Below are 18,197 nucleotides of genomic sequence, written 5' to 3' on the forward strand. Positions count from 1 at the left end.
TCACGTTTCCACTGAGAAAAAGTTGGAAAAACTCAGGAACTCTAATATATATCTTTCATAAATGTTGAGAGTTGCTACAACTACTATCGTGCAAGAAACTCACATGTTGCGACGCGTGCTTAAGAAACAAGGAACATAAGATGGTAAACGAGAATAAACAGGATGACTTATCAAAAAAGAAAAAAAATACTTTATATCGGCTTACTTGGAGTTGCAGAAAATAAGTATTACAATCAAGCGAAGTTCAGTGATCTTCTTAAAATGTTTTTTATTTCTTCACATAATTAACTTAATAGATGATAAATAGATAATAATCGTGAAAAAAATTAATCTATTTTAAACGCAACTTATCTTGTTAAAAGAAATAAAATCTTTTGTGAGAAATTATCTGAAAATTATTGAATTTAATAACATAGATTTTAAATAAAATTCGAGTTAGCATTTTTGTGAAATTTACAGATTAAGCAAATCATATCTCGCGTAATAAAAATAGGAATATGATTTAGATAATTACTTTTTTCTATATAATAGAGTTAAATGTCCCGTTTACACGGAACATATGTGTAAATTTATTGAAAGGATCTCGACTCACCAGCTGTGTCTAACGGATGGTGATAGAACTTGACTTTAGCGGGCAACGCAACGGCGGCCGGAACCGAGAATTGGAGACCCGGTCCCAAAAGATGCACCAGAGTACCGACGATGGTGACCACCCATCCCCATCCTCCCTCCGGATAGTAATGACGGCACAATAACCGTCTCGCTTGCACCTGGGGGCTGCCGTCGGATTGAACAATCGCTATATTGTTCTTATCCTCGGAATCGCTGGTTTCGGCCGGACGGTTTTTCTTTCTCAGGAACGAGTCGTCGACGAAACCGGCGCAGCTTTCTCTGCCTGCTGTTGTATCCAGCAGCGGCCAGGATCGCGCCCGGGATATCGACATCACAGGAGGGAGGAGGGCTCCTTTCGCGGCTACGTGCCGGTGTCGTTGCCGCTCGTGCTGCTCGTGTACACGTCGATGATTCCTGTCGCACACATCGGCGCTGCGTGCGACCGCGATCGTGCGCGTGCTGTCAAAAACATGCTGCTGCCGATCGTCGCGACGGCAGCGTGAGCGCTTCTCGTGCGTTTCTGTCTTGCGACAGCTGCTGCACGCCAACGTTTGTCGGTCCGTGCGGGTTCACAGTAGTTACGTGTTCGATGTCGAAGTTTCTCGCACTCAAGTTTAATATTGTTGAGACATTTAATACACGCGCGAAAACTCGAAGAGAAGACAGTTACATGTTACCGCAAAGAGATAAGCAAAATACTTTTGCAAAATGTTTTTTTTTGTTTTATATGCAAATCTTATAAAATATATCCTTTAATGACAGAAATTTCTAGACTTATCGCGTTATTCTTTACTCAATGTTTTTCAACTAGCTTTTTGTACGTCAATTAATTTCTGCAAACAAAGAAAATTTTATATTGCGGACTTTAGTTCGTATGTTGCTTCGGTATACATATGTAGAGTGACAAAATAATGAAAACAGTTTTGAATATCAGATCTGTCGAATCAATGTTTCGTGCTATATATATTCAACATATATTCAATATATATTTGATAGAACTTCTTTCAATGTGTATTTTGTTCACGTGTCAATTCAGCCGTGACTGAAATGAAGAATAATGAAACGCATATCGCGCTTTGCGGACAAAGGCATTGTCGATTTCGAAAGTTTGAAAGTTAAAATTAATCGCGCAGATTAATTTGTTCGCGATCACGTTCGGAAGTGTCGTGTAAAATATAACTGAGATATTTTCTCCTCAGGTTGCGTTGAATTAATTTGGCGTGTTCGCCGAATCAGTTGTTATAAATTATTACGTGTTGCTTCACGCGAGTCTTTGTATTGTAAAATCGATCCAATCGACGGTTTCGTTAATGTGTGCGCGTAGACAAGACCGGGGTTTCTATATAAACGCCTGGATTTTAATAAATTTTCAACGCGAGCTCTTCTCATTGTGCCGCGCAGTGCCGCGATTTATTACATCTATAAACGCATCGCTCGACAGTATCCGCGCGTACATTTTGCCGTCGTTCTCTAAAAGCTTCCATCGTTTACCGAACAAAGAACAAATTATCGAACTAAAATTTTCACCAAAAACAACGTCATCCAATAACACTTCGTTTGCTCACGAAACTTTTTTTTACTTTGATGTCGTAATAGTTTAATAAACATGATAAATACGGCAAATGTGATAAGACTATTTGTTTGAATTTAACATAGATAAAATTACAACTACGCTATTTTTTATGTAACAAGTTAATGATTTTGAAAAACCATAGAGATGATTTTAATTTAAATTTTTAATTAAATAATAAAAAAACCAAATGCGCGATTTTTTAGATGTTTTTTAATTTTTGTTAAAAATTCATAAGTTGTGTTCCAGATTTTAAACTTACTCCGAGATTAATTACATGTGAGTGTTAATTTTTGGAATTAGTGTAATCATTTTTTTACGGTATTTTCAGCAGAGTATTAAATATGACATTATTTATACGAAAAAGATACTTAGTTGAAAAATTTATTTGCCATTATATAGAATAATAGCCACTGACGAACCAATATTGCATGTATCGAATCACGCGTTTAATTGGCCCCGTGCTCAATTCCGCGAACGAATGCGCTATAAAATGATTACTGACGTCGGATTAGTCTCGCTCGCGACTAGTTTACAAACAACTCTCGTACAGTTGCGTAAATTCACAATGAGAGTGAGAACACCTCGCACGTGTATCCTGCGTTAAATTCAATAGGATTACGGAGACAAAGAAGAGAAAGAATGAAATGTGCGTGATAAAAGTCGCGAAATTGGAACGCACATTTTAAATCGACTTGGAGAACACAATATTCTCAGAGTCGATATATCGAACGCGTATTCTTCCGATCGTAATGAAGTTGACAGACTAAGCGATTGGCGTGCGATGACTGGCCGTTGAAGTAAAGCTGGCGGAACGTTGTCGAGCGTAGAGTTTCGCGCGGTATCGCCGACTGATGCCATGCTCCGACGAGAGACGGGCTCTTTCCCTCTATTCCCTCTGCTCCCTTCTGCGCTTCTCGCCGTCTTCGGCTCTCGAGAACCACTATCACCACCACCACCTCCAACTTGACGAGAGAAGACCATCGCCAATGTCGTCGCATTGCACATCCCACACCTATTTCACACCTGTGCTCGTAAACACTTCTTGGAAAGATCGTTATGAGCACGACGACATTGCACTGCTGATAACATCGATTGAATTCTGAGATCTGCGATTTTTTCTTTCGAGAACCGATTTATTTTACATAAACATTTACTTTACAGAGTACATGTTCGATCAACCGTTTCTATATTGTATCGCACAGTTGCTAAGCGCAAAGGCGATCACTTCTTAAGTTATTTCGAAAAATTACGTGATCACACCTATGACAAATGTACAATTCGAAAGAAGTTTTCTGTGAAAGTCCTATCGTTCCGCGAGAGATGTGAAAATGAAAGACATGTGTTCGTAATAGCAACGAGCGATTTTTGTTGACGAGATGCCGATGATTTGAGTAGAATCATATTGATGCGCGGTTTACGATTAAAGTAATTTGGTAAAGAAATCGATATAAAATATTGTGTCGGCCAACAAGTAATGTCGGATTTTTCCGTAAGGCGTCGTTTCTACTGTTTTCGAAACACAAGACTATTCATAATCTATAAAACGCGAGTAGAATTTGAAAGCTGACATTTGTACGTGCAACCAAAAATAAATTCATTATATTTTGATTCATTTTTTGAATGCTTATTTTGATTTAAACATATAACAAAAAGATATATTTTCGTGCAATTACGCTCTTTTATTTTCGCAAAAATAAAAATGCGATAAACAACAATAAAAATTTGTGATGTGCATGATGTTGGTACGTGAATGAAAGAATGGTACAAAGATGGTTCAAATTTCGTGATGGAGATTTGATCGATGAGACATAAGATATGTTTGGATTTCACGATTTTTCGTTTTCTTTTCATTCCATTCTTTTCTTTACAGTGGAGATTGTTGTGCAGTATAATAATACTACCACGCGATACACGGCCGTTTTTTCACGATAGGCGTTTGCCCCACGTGTCGGACTCGTGTACTCTGGTGTTATGACTTAATCGCCTTGTGGCAGAGGAATTGATTCGAGATTTTCATCACTCAAAAATTAATTTTTGGAGGTCCGATTCACAGTTCGCCAATTAATCGATTTACTCGATTGAAAGGGACCGGTCCAGAAAAAATCCTAAGGTGATAAGCGGATTCGAAACTCGGGACCTCCAGTTCGTAACCTACCTCTGCACTCAGGCTGCGAGACCAGTGGGCCGGTCTAAAGCTTTACACCCCAAAAAAATTATTATATGTGTATGGTGAGATTGGAAAGGAGTATTGTTTTATATAAGCTCCCGCCGCCTAAACAAACCACTAACTTTGATAAGTATTGCTCACAATTGGATAGATTGAACGAAAATATTAAGGAAAAACGACCAGAACTTGCCAATTGAAAAATTGAGAGAACTGAATTGAGATGTTCTTAATCTTTCTCTCTCTCTCTCATCGATCTTATTCACTCGACTTAGCACTATCTGAGTTTCATTTATTTCGTTCTCTGCAAAAATTGCTCAATGAAAAAAATTTTGATTCTTTAGAGGCTTGCAAAGTGTGATTCAAGATGTTTTGCTGAAAAAGATGAGAAATTTTGGAAATATGGTATTATGAAGTTATCTGTAAGATAGCAAAAAATCATCGATTAAAATACTCAATATGTCATTGAATATAAAGTTTTCTACATTAAAAAAAAATTCCGACATTACTACCGGCCAATCTAATAATTAGTAACTCTGAATCAGTTATTATATTAAGTTTTTCTTGTTTTTATGTCTATAAATAGTTTTCTTACTGAACGATATGTTCACTTGTTTTGTTGATATTCGAATTAACATGTTAGTTTTGGTATCGTAATTTCGATGCACCAATTGGTGCCGCGTCGAGTGGAAACGATAATGTCGCGTTCGCGAAAAAAGCTCGTGACGCAACAAAAAGAAATGCGTCCGTCACGCGTCATCGACGTCGTACGTCCGCAAGTTTAGGACGACATATTTCGAGAGGAGTTTTGTCTGTTATTCTATTGCAATTCAGGTCTTAGATTTCAATCTTTATGGACGCATGGAATGAGTTGACTCGTGGAGCAAAAGTACAAACGGAAAAAGAGACATGGCGCAAACTCTCCAAAGGTTCATTCGTGTGTCATGCGTTCTTCTTTTGGCGTGCATGACGCTTCTTTTTTTACTGGTAGCGCGTGTATCATACGCGCTCGCGTTGCAAACCTGTGTATATAAATTACGCGTTTTAATTACACCTTCGTCCATATACCAGGCCGAAACTTGTTTTCGTCGTCGCGAAACAGACGTTCGCTCGGTATAAACGTATATCAATGTCGAGTGTCACTCGTAAAGTATTCCGCTTAGTTCTTAAAGTGCTACCGACGTACATTCTGACTCATCTTGCGATCAAACGCACGTGCGAGTTTTGTTGACGACTGCTGATTACCCGATTAGTGAAATTTATTGTTGACCGTTCTCGGATGTATTCACGACGACGCAAGAATGAAACGACAACAGATCGACTTGCGTGTCTCACTTGTTTAAGAGGACTTACTGATTTTACACGATTACAAAAAAAATTTGTACAATAGAAACGATTCTTTTCGCATAGCGCGCGCGTTAATTTATAATATAAATGATTTATATTTTGAAATTAGTGTTTTTTTATATGAGAGAATACGTTTGTTTCGTCTCCGAATTTTTGTATTATGAGCAAATCTTGACATATTGCTTGAGGACATGTTAATATCGCTGTAGCATCGACGTATATACGAGTGAGTCTTATCGTGCGATTTCCCGAGCAATATGCTTGAGCAATTTAGACGGTCTTTCATAGACGCAATTCACAAAGTGAGGTAAAGTAAATCGCACAAGAATTTCCAAGACTAAGGTTCGTTTTCTTTATTCTCGTTTAACTATGAAAAATTGTTATCAAAGAATGAAGGAAAGCATTAAGCGAGTTTGTATTACTCTTGGATAGTTATACAGAAAACAAACTGTCAGTTCTCAAAGAAGTTTACAAAAAAATCTGTATTGCAGAAACAGAGATATGATATCCGCGCGCGACCGTAGAAAGAAACGATATTGTTCCAGGAGGAAGACGAATAAAAAAAAAAAAAGAGAAACGTTTATTACTCGACGTGGACACACTACGACCGCGATAGCAGAGAAAGAAGAAGAAGAAAACGGAAGAAAAAGTGCACGCGTCCGATAAACCCGTTGCAAGCGCGGGACACGGACCGAAAGAAATAAAGAGAAGTACCACTTTCACCGAATGAAAGTAAAACTCGATTCGGCAGGCGCGGTCGAGTGAACATTCTGTGACGACGTCACTGCAACGTACATGTTTTCGGATAGCATTAACCAAATTCGCTGAGATCCATTTCATTTGTCGTCATACGACGCGGCGGCGACGCAGCGTATATCCGCGAAACTCTATATATGTGTGTATATATATATATATATATATCACGGAATCGCTAGTTCCGATAAGATTTTACGAGAAAAAAAAACCGACGCCAGAGAGAAAGAAAAAGAAAAAAGAAAGAGTTGTTTCTTCTCGAGAAGAAAGAACACATTCTAACTCTGGAACGCATATCAATGCTAATAGGTTCCTCACACTGAGAAAAAAATACTATTAACTCAACCAAATGCGTTTAGTTGAGTTTCAGTTTGTTATCTGAAATACTTGGTTTTTTAATTCAAGCATATGGTAATAAAGATAACAAATTTGTATAAGTTGAATTAACAATAGTGGTAATGAACATATTTAATTCACTAAACCATGAATTGTTTTGTCGAACATAAGTTGTGATAATTTCAAATAAAAGATACTGTTAAAAAAGATGAAATAGGCAATTCTCATTTACTTTAATTGAATATAATCTGAATTTCTTTGCACTAAGTATTTCATTTAATCAAACTGCTTATTTTTATAAGCAGACAAAATATTGTGTTGTCCTATTGTGTTGTACATTCAAAGTTACCTGTATTTAAGCAAATTCTAATTTTGTTAAAACAACTAAATTGTCTTTCGGTATAATCTAATTATTATATCTATTGAAACATGATATCTTCTTACATTAATCAATATTTTATTGACAGTCCGTGACCGCTGCATATAGTTGAATCGAATACTATTTTGTTACTTCACCAACTTTTTTTTCTCAGTGCAGCTGTTATCTTATATAGAAGAATACATCGTTGTTTTGCAAGGTGCTTCATCAATTTAAAACGCGAGCAATACTTTAGAATAAATCATCTCTGGTTTCACAATTTTTATTTATATGCACTCGTTTACGTGGGGCGATTAATAAGTATCCGAAACAACGTGTAGGTTCCGCATCCGTAATATCACGCTGCGCTGTTGTTGTTGAAAAGTTTCATTTTTAGTAAAATAAATGTCAAATGCTGACTCGTTATAGCATGTAGTGTTTGTGTAACACAGCTCGCTAAAGTATAGGTATGTGTGACATCAATGATTTCATTGTTATTCAAAAATATCTTGTCGCCATTTTTTTAGATTCGCAAAAAATCGCAATCATTTCTGGCGAATAGAACAGATGAAGCAACAATTCGAAGCTCAAATTGTAAATTTTAGCTGTTGCAAATTACAGTTGAAGTACAAGCTGATGTATTTGTCAAAAGTTTACTTTGAGCGAAAGTTTTCTTTAGCATCTACTTTGAGTGACATAGTAGATGTTTTAATATAAATATGTTCTTATAATAACTATGATAAAAACATGTTACTTCATGTAAATTATTTATAAATTTACTAGTTTATAAATATATACTCAGTTTAAGTATATTTATATTACTGAGTATATTTATAAATATACTCAGTTTTTTTATACTCTTAATAAGTATATGTATATATACGTATAGTACACACATATACATATATGTGTATGTATTATATATATCGAGTTCTCGGTAAGTTAGTAGCCGGTGGTAAAACAGCATATGTTGTCAAACAAGTTGTGCGTGTTATCCACTTTTGAAAACGGTCGGTATAATATCAAGCAAATTTTTTTGTTCCTTTTATTCAGTACTGTGTAATAATTCTTGAAAAGGATAAACATATTTTATAATTATATCTTTATTATAAAAATCAAATTTAAATATATTAATAATTATATATGAATAATTCAAAAAGAATGAAGTATATTTTTTCTCAAATATTATTTGATCACAAACATTTGTGTATATTTGTGCGAAAGCAAACTAAAAGTTTCGCTGCCAAGAGAAGCAAAGATTAATTCTCTACGATTTATTCAACGACGCTAGATCTATTGCGGTTGATTGAGCATTTATCAAGCGCGATGTAATAATTTTTCTAAGAGATATAGAAGTTTTTATGTGCAAGCAAACTTGCTAATACTTGCAGTAGATTTTTTGTAATTAGAGAATTAAATTGATATTCTATATGCGAAGTGGCTTGATGCTTTATTATTATAATCGTTATATACATACATTATACATATATATTTGTGAGAAAACAATCTGTTTTAGCAAAATAAAAATTTCAAATAGACATTAAGAATAATAATAATTTATTTAATAAAAATACATAATATAATAATTTACGAAGATAAATAGTAAAGTCAAAATTTAAATGTGATCTAACTAACAATGAGAAGAAATATGTTTAAATATTCGAAGAACTTATTGAAAGAAAGATGTTGGAACGAAGATTTTAATATGAAATATTCATGAAGAGGTACAAGAGTGACCTGATTGTAACTGGACATAGTCATGGTAATTCAGGTCAGGTGTCAACCGCCCGAAAACACATTTTTTTTATACAACACTTTAAACATTTTTTTGTACGTACGCAAATAACTTTCTTTTTATTAAATATTTTTTTCCTCTTCTTTTCAAAACTGCTGTTTGATGAATGTTTGTTTGAGTAAAGTACTTTCATATAATTTCGTATAATTTCATTTGATTAAACGCAAATTGTCGCTTTTGTTTGTCATCACATTATCCTAATTTCCATTTCACTCTACTACTTTTCCTCCGACAAATTAAATTTGATGCATTTATAACTGGAACTCACTTGTCACATTTCAATTAGGTTTTTGCACATTAAGAAAATTCATTATCGTGTATGAAACAAAAAGAAATGTGTACATCACTGGCATGATTTACACGAATATCGCTTGGAAACAGCTGCAGAAACATTGAATTGGCACGAGTTTTGACCACAGAAATCATTTTTCTATAAAAATTGCTGAAAGTTTCGCAGAGATTTATCAAAAAGCGTGAATCTTATGTATTTATCTTTCATATTTGTATAGTAATCGACGTGCTTGTCGATTTACATATATTAACAAGCAACGTATAATTTTATACACACACACACACGCATGTCGTGTTCTGATTGTTCATTCGATTGTTTTTTTGTGATAAAGAAGTCACAGTTCTCCCGATGCGAACTCACGTTGTTTTAATTGAATTTATTAATTACGCGGGAACGGATAGAGCTCGAAATTGTTCTTATCTCGTCATATTATTTATGAATGTCGTAAAAATCATAGAACGTATCGTGGCTTAATTAATCAGTTATTAATTTTATTTGCGATTGGCAGAGAAAAAACGTGTATAGTATGTAGTATTAACTAATACATAATTTACATTACGCATTACTCAGAGCTTGATACTAACAATAAATATAGCGATTTGAGAGTGAGTCTTTATCTTCTCTTAATGGACTGCTTACATTGTGATTTACATTTAATGTCATTACAAAGAAGAGAGACAAGTACATTAGAAACAAATACGTAGCGATCATAGAAAGCGCGAAACAATATTGTGAAGCTCAATTTTTGTGAACAATCGTGTTTTATTATATGCGTACCTGAGTTCTCAGCTGTCTGCTCGAATTGCGTCATAACCGGACTCATTAGTAAGCCGGACGCTAGTTGCAGTCCGTGAGAGATCAAGTGCACGAAAATCGTTATTATGACGATAACATATCCCCAACCGCCTTCTGGATAGTAATGCTTCTTGAGCGTGAGTTTTTTTCGCGCGTTTATCGCGGTCAAGGATTCCTCCTTCGCGTCTTCGGACAGATTGAGCAGAGTTTCGAATTCGCCGATGCTACCGAGGCCTCCCTCGAGGATCAATTGCTCGGAGAATCGTCGTCTCATCATCTTAGGCGTGATGGGAATGCTGCTTTTACGAACGGGAGAAACGACGTTAGATTCCGATTTGTTAGCCGAAATTCGGGATTTGTTCGGCGTTTTAATGTCGACGGACATGGAATTCTTACGGGGAAACATAGCGACCGATTGTGCCGCGCGAGTCGCCGTTGTTGTTTTTTTCGGAAACGCTCGCGAACGTATTCTGCCAACAACGATTGGTTCCGCGGTGATGTTTTCGCTGTTTCCGATCGCATCTTCGACGAGCGGTTGCTCGGAGAGTCTGCGATTATCTACGCGACCGATCTTGCGGCCGCACAGCAAGTGCGTTTGATCCGATGAGTACCGATGATGCGTGATCGGTCCGAAGACGGAGGCGATTGAGTGCCGGCGTTGAATAGTCGTTCTGTTGTCTCCGTTCTCAGCGCAACAATGATACAAGAGGCTGCCAGCCGAGTTCCTGCCGGAAGACGGGGGTAGGAAGCTCTGGCAGGTTGACACGGAGTTTCCGGAGTCTTTCCGCTTCGCGCCCAGAGGAAGCAACGACTCTCGAGCGGAACAAGAGGACGTGGACGAGATTTTCCGACGTTGACATTGAGCGCAGATGGAGAATTGCGACACGAAGCAGCGACACCGCATCATTCGCGATAGAATCTCTGGATGCGCCAAAAGTAATTCCGGGATTTCGATCTCGCTCCACGATTTCGCGATGTTGCTGGAAGACTCTCTCGTCAGCGGTCGTTTCGAAACGAGACTTTCGCTTGACCAGCCAGTCTCAGATTCCTGACTAGATATTTTTCGCGCGTTGCATTCGCGTTCCCGGCAGCGTACTAGCGTTGCACAGTCACGATGAGAACATAATTCTTCTTTTTCTGCTTCATCTTCTTCGTCTTCGTCTTCGTCTTCGTCTTCGTCTTCGTCTTCGTCTTCGTCTTCATCTTCGTCGTCGTCGTCATCGTCATCGTCGTCGCCGAGCGCATTCTCGTCGCTCATAGCAGCGTTATAAGAGCGGCGACGTTTGCGATAAGCAGTTTCCTCGCACAAATCAGCTCGTTTGTTCATTTCGCGTTTCGTTTATCAAACTCGAACAATCGAAACGGAATATGATAAATTTTTGTGTCAAAAGAAAAATTAAAATGTCACTTTACTGTCAACCGCTGTGTTGCGTCATTTATCGAATTATTTAAACAAATCACTGCAATATTTATTATGAACTTTATAAGGCACTTGATGTGTTCTACTTATATATTTTCAAAAAAGACACTCAGTTAACATACATTACAATATAATACGTAACAATTTTACTCGCACTAATAGAAAAGTTCTTTTTTTTTTTTTTATTCAAACATTGGACACTTTTTAATTTAAATCTTGTTGAGTTGATCGCAATTTCACTTTTGCAATTAGATCCGCGCAAAATAGGTAAACGAAAATTGAACCGAGTATTAAGTTACACCATCAACGAATATTCAACGAGAACTGTCGTGCATCGTGTAAAATCCGATGGTTCGCGAGTGCATCGCGATGCTGCGCACGTGTAAAGCCGAATGTGAGCACGCTACGCGTCCCGATTGTCAATTCATTGTCCTGATTTTTTTTACGCGTACGTTTTACGAAATTACACGCTCTTTTGTTTTTCACGTAAATTAATAATACCAAAAGCACTCCCTATAAAAGATAAAAGATTTCCTATCCAATTTTCGAAGAAACTGATGTTAGTTTGAATTAGTTTTCAAGAGAGAGAGAGAGTTCAATTTGAATTTGAATTAAATTACATGATTCTGTAGTAAAAATAGGTGTATTTTAACCATGTCTTGTAATTTATTTTATAAAAAAAAAAAATTCATAGATCACACAGATGATAAAAAGTTCCGAGACCAAATATTCGATCGAAGATCAATGTGTGGATAGAAAGTTGAGTTTGAGAGATCACACATTGTGATCGAAGACCAATACAGGTGGATGATTGGTAGAATCTGAAGGTCGCACATTGGTCGGAGGATTTTTCATCTCTTGGGTTTGCTGTGTGACCATAGCTCTTGATATCGTAGCACATAATTTATGATATATGACCGGAGATTTGAGAAGGATTGAATATATAGATGTACAGTTACGTAAAGCATGATCAAAATACTTTTCGTAAAAAGACGTATCCAGGTCAGTAATAAGATATTACTGTCATCGAGATTTATCTTCTGCATTGACAAATAGTGCGGTATTATTTTTCAACGAAATATTATCTACGACTGATAATATTTGTGCAACAATACGTACACAATGTTATTTATCTCTCTGTCTTATTTTTTCGTACACGAAGAAAAAGTTATTTTGTTATTATCACTTAGACTCATACAATTATTACAATTACAATTACAATTACAATTATTTTGTAATATCTTAAAAAAATTCAATAATTGTCTTACCTGTACTATGCAACGGTGGATGTCGAAATTTCTGCTTGGCGGAACTGTGCCAGCATCCAGGCGCGGCGAGCTGCAAACCCACTCCGATAAAGTGTACCAGCACCGAACACGTGACAATGATATATCCCCATCCTCCCTCAGGATAATAATGTCTCCTGAGAGTAGCTTCCTTTCTGAAGTCCGTCGTTGGTCGTGCCGGCGACAAGCTGTCATTCTTCCTTCGCGGTTGCGGTTTTTTTCCATTTCCGTCGGCAGATTTCGCCTTGTCGATTAGACGCTCTCCTCCGCTCTGCCAGATGTCCTTGATTTGACGCTGGTCGGCGCGAAGTTCGTCGCGTGTTTCCTTTTTTTCGCGTCTGATCGAATTGCCCCGCTGAATGTCATGCGCGTCGTTATTTTTCTTACACTGCAAAGGGGAACGAAAGGGATCGATCTTCGTGCGAAGGACACCCTCGGACGTGCACTTCACACAGGCGTGATGATCTTTTCTCGCGAGTGAAACAGATGTCACGTAGTCGTCGTAGTTGACAATCTCGATGTGCGGCGCCGAGGATGCGACTGTGCGATTCGCGGTAAATCCGGACAGACCGGTAACCCGACGCTTTTTCATCGCTCTATTCGTTTCTCGCCTTTGGGAATCGTTTATTTGCACGGCGTCGGATGCGAGAACTTTCTCATTTGCAATGTTTACTATGACATCAAAAGCGTTATTTTCCGAAGGAAATTTGTTTGTTACGTTTGCATATTTCTGTAGATTTTTCGGAGATGACTTCACGAAATCCGTGTCGGTTTTCGAGACGAGGGAATCCGATTTACATCTTGATTGATCCTTGAATATGTTCTTTTCCATTTCGATGACCGCGTTTTGATTAATCGCGGTTGTTTCCGTCGAAGAAAGACTACGCGGTAAACAGCGTCGTATGGATCTTTTCACACTTTTTGTCTCGGTATCGATCGAATTTTCAGTAAAGTTTGCAAATTTCTTACTTATAAGTGGCCTTCCGTCGATTAATCTTCGTTTTATCGTTACGGTTCCCCCGGAGACGCATCGATCTAGTAAAACGACTTCTTCCAGGAAATTGGACCGCGGTGGTGCAGTTTGTTCCAATCGATATATTGTTTCGCGACTCGTTGGTATGATGGTGAAGGCACGAGACAAGGAGTCAACGCGCATCTTCACTGTTTGCGCCGCCCGATCGGGCCAAGAACTGCTGTGTCTCATCCTATCTCGTTTATATATCGTCATTCTTTGTTAAAAGTTTTTCCCAAATCCGTAGTTGATTCGGTTCCGCGTAGCGTCCAGTAAAATGCTTTTCTGCGAACTCTTTCAGCGAACGAGCAACTCTTTTTTTTGAAGGCGATAAAGATTCGGCGACCCATTTCGCCTTGGGAATCCGTGTAAAGACAGAAGTAACAGAAACTACATTCGATGAGAGAAATTTGTCGAAAATACTTAAATATAGGTCGCGAGCGAGCCCCAATTTCGGTGCGGTATACGCGCAGAGTACGCGCACACATGTAATAACGTACATGTAGTTAGTTTATAGGTGTCACGATGTGGCGTTTACGACGTTCACTATAAATCGTCCACTAGAAAATATACGTTCAAAACAGAATAATATAAATCAGTGAGATTAATTAAATAAAAGTTTTGATTTGTTTTTTTTTTTTTTTCTACCATCGCAAATTTATCGCAGATCATCTTGTTGGTTTAATTAAAACGGAAAACTTGTGCGTGAATTAAAAAGGATTTCATGTTCGCGACGAAACATATAACGATGTTATTATGACCGCTGATTAAAAGTTGTCGCGCGAAATAATGTCGACTTGCAAGTGTTTATTGCGCGCGAGATAATGATCTGCAACACATCCGATGATGGAAAGATAACTTCCGAGATGCAAGCGGTCCTGGCGAATGCGCCAGGATGACTGCTACGCACGTGCTGCTTACTTGCGATCAACCCTCTCTCTGTGTTCTCTCTCCTTCTCTTTCCCTCTCTCTCTCTCTCTCTCTTGCATGGCAGGCGCATGCTTGCAGATATCTGACGAATCGCGAAAGCTACATTTTCGTGATTTTTTTTGCGCCACGCAATGTAAGCGCTCACGTCGCGTGCTCATATGTCGGTCGGACTTTTATTAAGTTTATGACCGCGCGCGCATAATTTAGTCAAACACTTCCTGTGTGTGTGCAGATTTAGGTCTTGATCTTTACTGAATTCTCAATAGTTTCATTTTACCTCGTATTTTACATATATAAAATGCTCATTTCTTTAGCTTTTTGTAAAACTCTTTAAATAATTGAAAACCTCGTATAAAAATGTATAATGTGTATTATGTGTTATTTATTTTATATTATTATTATTATACAGTTAAAGGTATCAAAAACTTTTTTCGATAAAATTTCACAATTTTTCAAGAGAGATGTTTCTGAATAATATTCTAGCGTCGTTTGTGACGTTGTTTCAAAACAGTTCGTGTCATGTTGTTTTGACGTTGAACGTCCCAGTTTGTGTCGCCAACGTTAGCTTGTTTCTACAGTAACGTTTCTCTGCGACACCATTGTACGTAGGTATGTATCTCATTAGTTCTTCACCGCGCGAGAACTGATCTATCTTAACGATCACGTGCGATCAGCACGCCAGCAATAATCTGAGAAAAGCATACTGTTAGTCAGACAACAAGATAAAACTTATAGATAACGAAAGAACGATAAGTGAACTTTTTTTCTCATCTAGGAAACAGGTAATATAGGATGTGGATATACTGCGCAGGCGTAAAAGGAGTAAAAACGATATCTCGCGAAAAGAACAACTGGATTTTTTTGAGAGATAAAAGAGAAGAAGAGTCGTAACAATTTGCTTGCTAGAAAGATTACTCGCGGCGATGTCATCATCGACGAGAAGAATATCGGCGCGCATAATATACGCTCTTGTTCGGGACGAGACGTGAATCTGTAATAACACAACTTTTTCCTATTTTCTTGGAGAATAACAACGCGAAGAGCTGGCGCCCACTCTCAAGCGAGAGAGAGAGAGAGAGAAAGTGTTGCGCGGTCGAGAAAGCAGGTGCGTCCAACCGATGGAGACATTATTATCGATGATATATGCGAATTCCACACGCACAGATTGCGGGGAGAAGAGATGAAGCTCTTCCGTCGTGGTGTCGTCGCGATACGAAAGTAAGAAACAGATGCGGATGTGCTTTAGTATACCGATAAATTTAGTCGGGCGATGAACGAACGCATGCAACGAACGCGCGTGTTTCTCTCCCTCTTCTAAAGTTCGCGTGATTTATCGTCACATTAATTTGAGATCGGTCGTAGCCGCGAACGAACAGCGTCCGCAAGTGAGCGAAGAATGTAAGTGACACCAGTGCGAATTTTATCACGTGGTGCGATCAGACGGACATTTCACCTTCTCGCGAATACTTTATTAAAGTGGAGCACATGGGCTCGTCGCCGTCGCCGTCGTCGTCGTCGTTGTCGCGTCGCGCGAAAATATTTCGCGATCGAATTAACGCGGGGGCCGCTCAATGAAGCTTCTCAGAAGGGCGTTACACGAGCGAGTTTACTTTGTCAGCCCCTGGTGAAAAAAGTTGCAACTCAAACACCGCGAGTATAAATCAGTAAAGAGATACGCGCGCTGACGCGCGTACACAGACTGAAGAATATAATGAGATTTATGATAGATCGGACGTTTTTCGCGAGTGAGATTTTAATTCCCGAAATTGTGCGCGGTCGCGGCGACGTTAACTCATTTATATCCGAACGCTTCGCTTTCGCAACATGTTTCGCCGATCGTAAAATCCGCGTGATGCAATTGGATTTTACCGCGAATATAGAGTGGAACCACTTGGATAATTGGATTGCAAACATATTTCACACACAATCAACGCTTATTATTGTGTCTTCAAATGCGCTATTATTGTGTCTTTTTTTTGTGTCATGTAGATTTTAGGTATTAGATCCGTTAAAGAAATTTTACTTTTGCGTAAAAAACTGGTGCGATATTAATAAAAAGGTTAACGGGTTTTTTTATAACCATCATTGTAAGTTCTCGTGTTTAAGACAGAAAAAAAAATAAATAAATATGTAAAAATCAGCGAGAACGCCAGTCAATTAAAAGAACAGATCGACAACCGGTGTGACGACTTTAATTTTTGCAGCGGACAACAATCAGAAATACACAGATGTGGTCTTCCGAGATCTGCTTCAGCGATATGAGCACAAGCTTGATCTGTCTCCCTCACTTAGAGTACTAGATATTATTGTATAAAAAATAGAACAATCTTGATACATGTGTATTTCTTACTTGCTTGCAACTTGCTTTTAAAGACCGACGTTAAGGAGAGTATGAGAGAACAGATTGGTCTTAGAGAATATTACGGAAAACTTTCTTACGTGCTCTCGCCTTTTACGATTGTCGTTTTGGGAAGTTCACGAATTCGGTTATTCCATTCCGAAGTTTTGTAGAGCGACAGTTTAAAGAATCGGAAGAAGTGACATCCAAAGGAGTGTCCGCGACACATCGTAAATGGCGAGCCAATAATTCTAGTGAAACTTACTTACTTTACTTTCGAACGAAATTGCATTCCGCTTTTATCTTTTGCGTCTTCTGCGGGGGAATGCGAATACGACACAATTTTCTTGTGAACTATTAAATCTAGTTATGACCCCGATTGCGTTGCTCGCGTTATACGCTTGATATTGGCCGTAAAACTTATCTGGGAGAATCGCGCGTTTGAAAAAAAAAAAAAAAATCATACCCTTGTTTGTTTCCGCCGCCACGTGATTTATCTTCGATCGCGGATACGCTTGCGCGCAAAAGCCGTTTTTATGATTTTATTCATGAAAAATATGTTCTCGACGACTGCGGTCGATCCGGCATACGAAAAATTCAACTTGATATCTGAAATCAATTCGATAACGACGGCGATAGAAATGTTCTCGGGACTGTTTCTGAGGTGCAAAGTATTTGACCTGGCGTGTAGAACGAGATGTTGAAAGCTAATGGATGACCACCGAACCGACACTTCAGCGAGATTGAAACTGTCGTTTGCACATACCAAGCATGATGGATGCAACGCTTTATAAAGTCGTTCGTTCCTTTGCACGTACTCGTTAACTTGCGAGAGAGAAACTGTTACCTTTCCTATACATTTCTCGCTCATAAACACGTATAAACAGCGCCGTTTGTTTCGTTTCACTTGGTAAACGTGTCAGACGGAGTCGAGGCCATGCGAAAAATAAAAAGTTTTGTGTTTTAGTTGTTAAAGAGACGTTCGAATCTTCGGAAGCGGGTTAAGCGCTTTCCGAGTTCTGAAAAGCCAACGGATTTGCTTTCGTTGTTTTTAGACGTTTTTCAATTATTGCGCTCGCGACTATTGCGGATCTCGAGCGTCAATCTCGGAAGACTGCGAACCGTGTCTTTGTTACTTTAAACATTTTCCAATTATTCACGGGGCTAGTAATTCTAAAGACATCAA

At 38.2% G+C, this 18,197-nt stretch overlaps 1 protein-coding gene across 6 annotated transcripts in view; it reads right to left on the minus strand.

Annotated features, from left to right (window-relative positions):
• The window catches only part of LOC109852676 (monocarboxylate transporter 2-like), a 38,237-nt gene extending 23,610 nt beyond the window's left edge, over nucleotides 1-14,627 (minus strand). Inside the window, exons 1-2 of one of the 6 annotated variants that reach the window (XM_020424056.1) lie at nucleotides 14,392-14,627; nucleotides 12,714-14,303 (exon numbers count right to left, since the gene is read on the minus strand). In XM_020424056.1, coding sequence (XP_020279645.1) covers nucleotides 12,714-13,959 — 1,246 coding nt within the window. In that variant the 5' untranslated portion in view covers nucleotides 13,960-14,303; nucleotides 14,392-14,627. Of the gene's footprint in view, nucleotides 1-592; nucleotides 3,030-12,713; nucleotides 14,304-14,391 lie in introns of those variants that run through there. The other 5 variants (XM_020424061.1, XM_020424060.1, XM_020424059.1 and 2 more) reach the window with 5 other exon arrangements.
• Nucleotides 14,628-18,197: the final 3,570 nt, after the last annotated feature.

This window comes from Pseudomyrmex gracilis, unplaced genomic scaffold (genome assembly GCF_002006095.1).
Source record: "Pseudomyrmex gracilis isolate BER0280 unplaced genomic scaffold, ASM200609v1 scaffold_33, whole genome shotgun sequence".
In the NCBI taxonomy this organism is placed as follows: Eukaryota; Metazoa; Arthropoda; class Insecta; order Hymenoptera; family Formicidae; genus Pseudomyrmex; species Pseudomyrmex gracilis.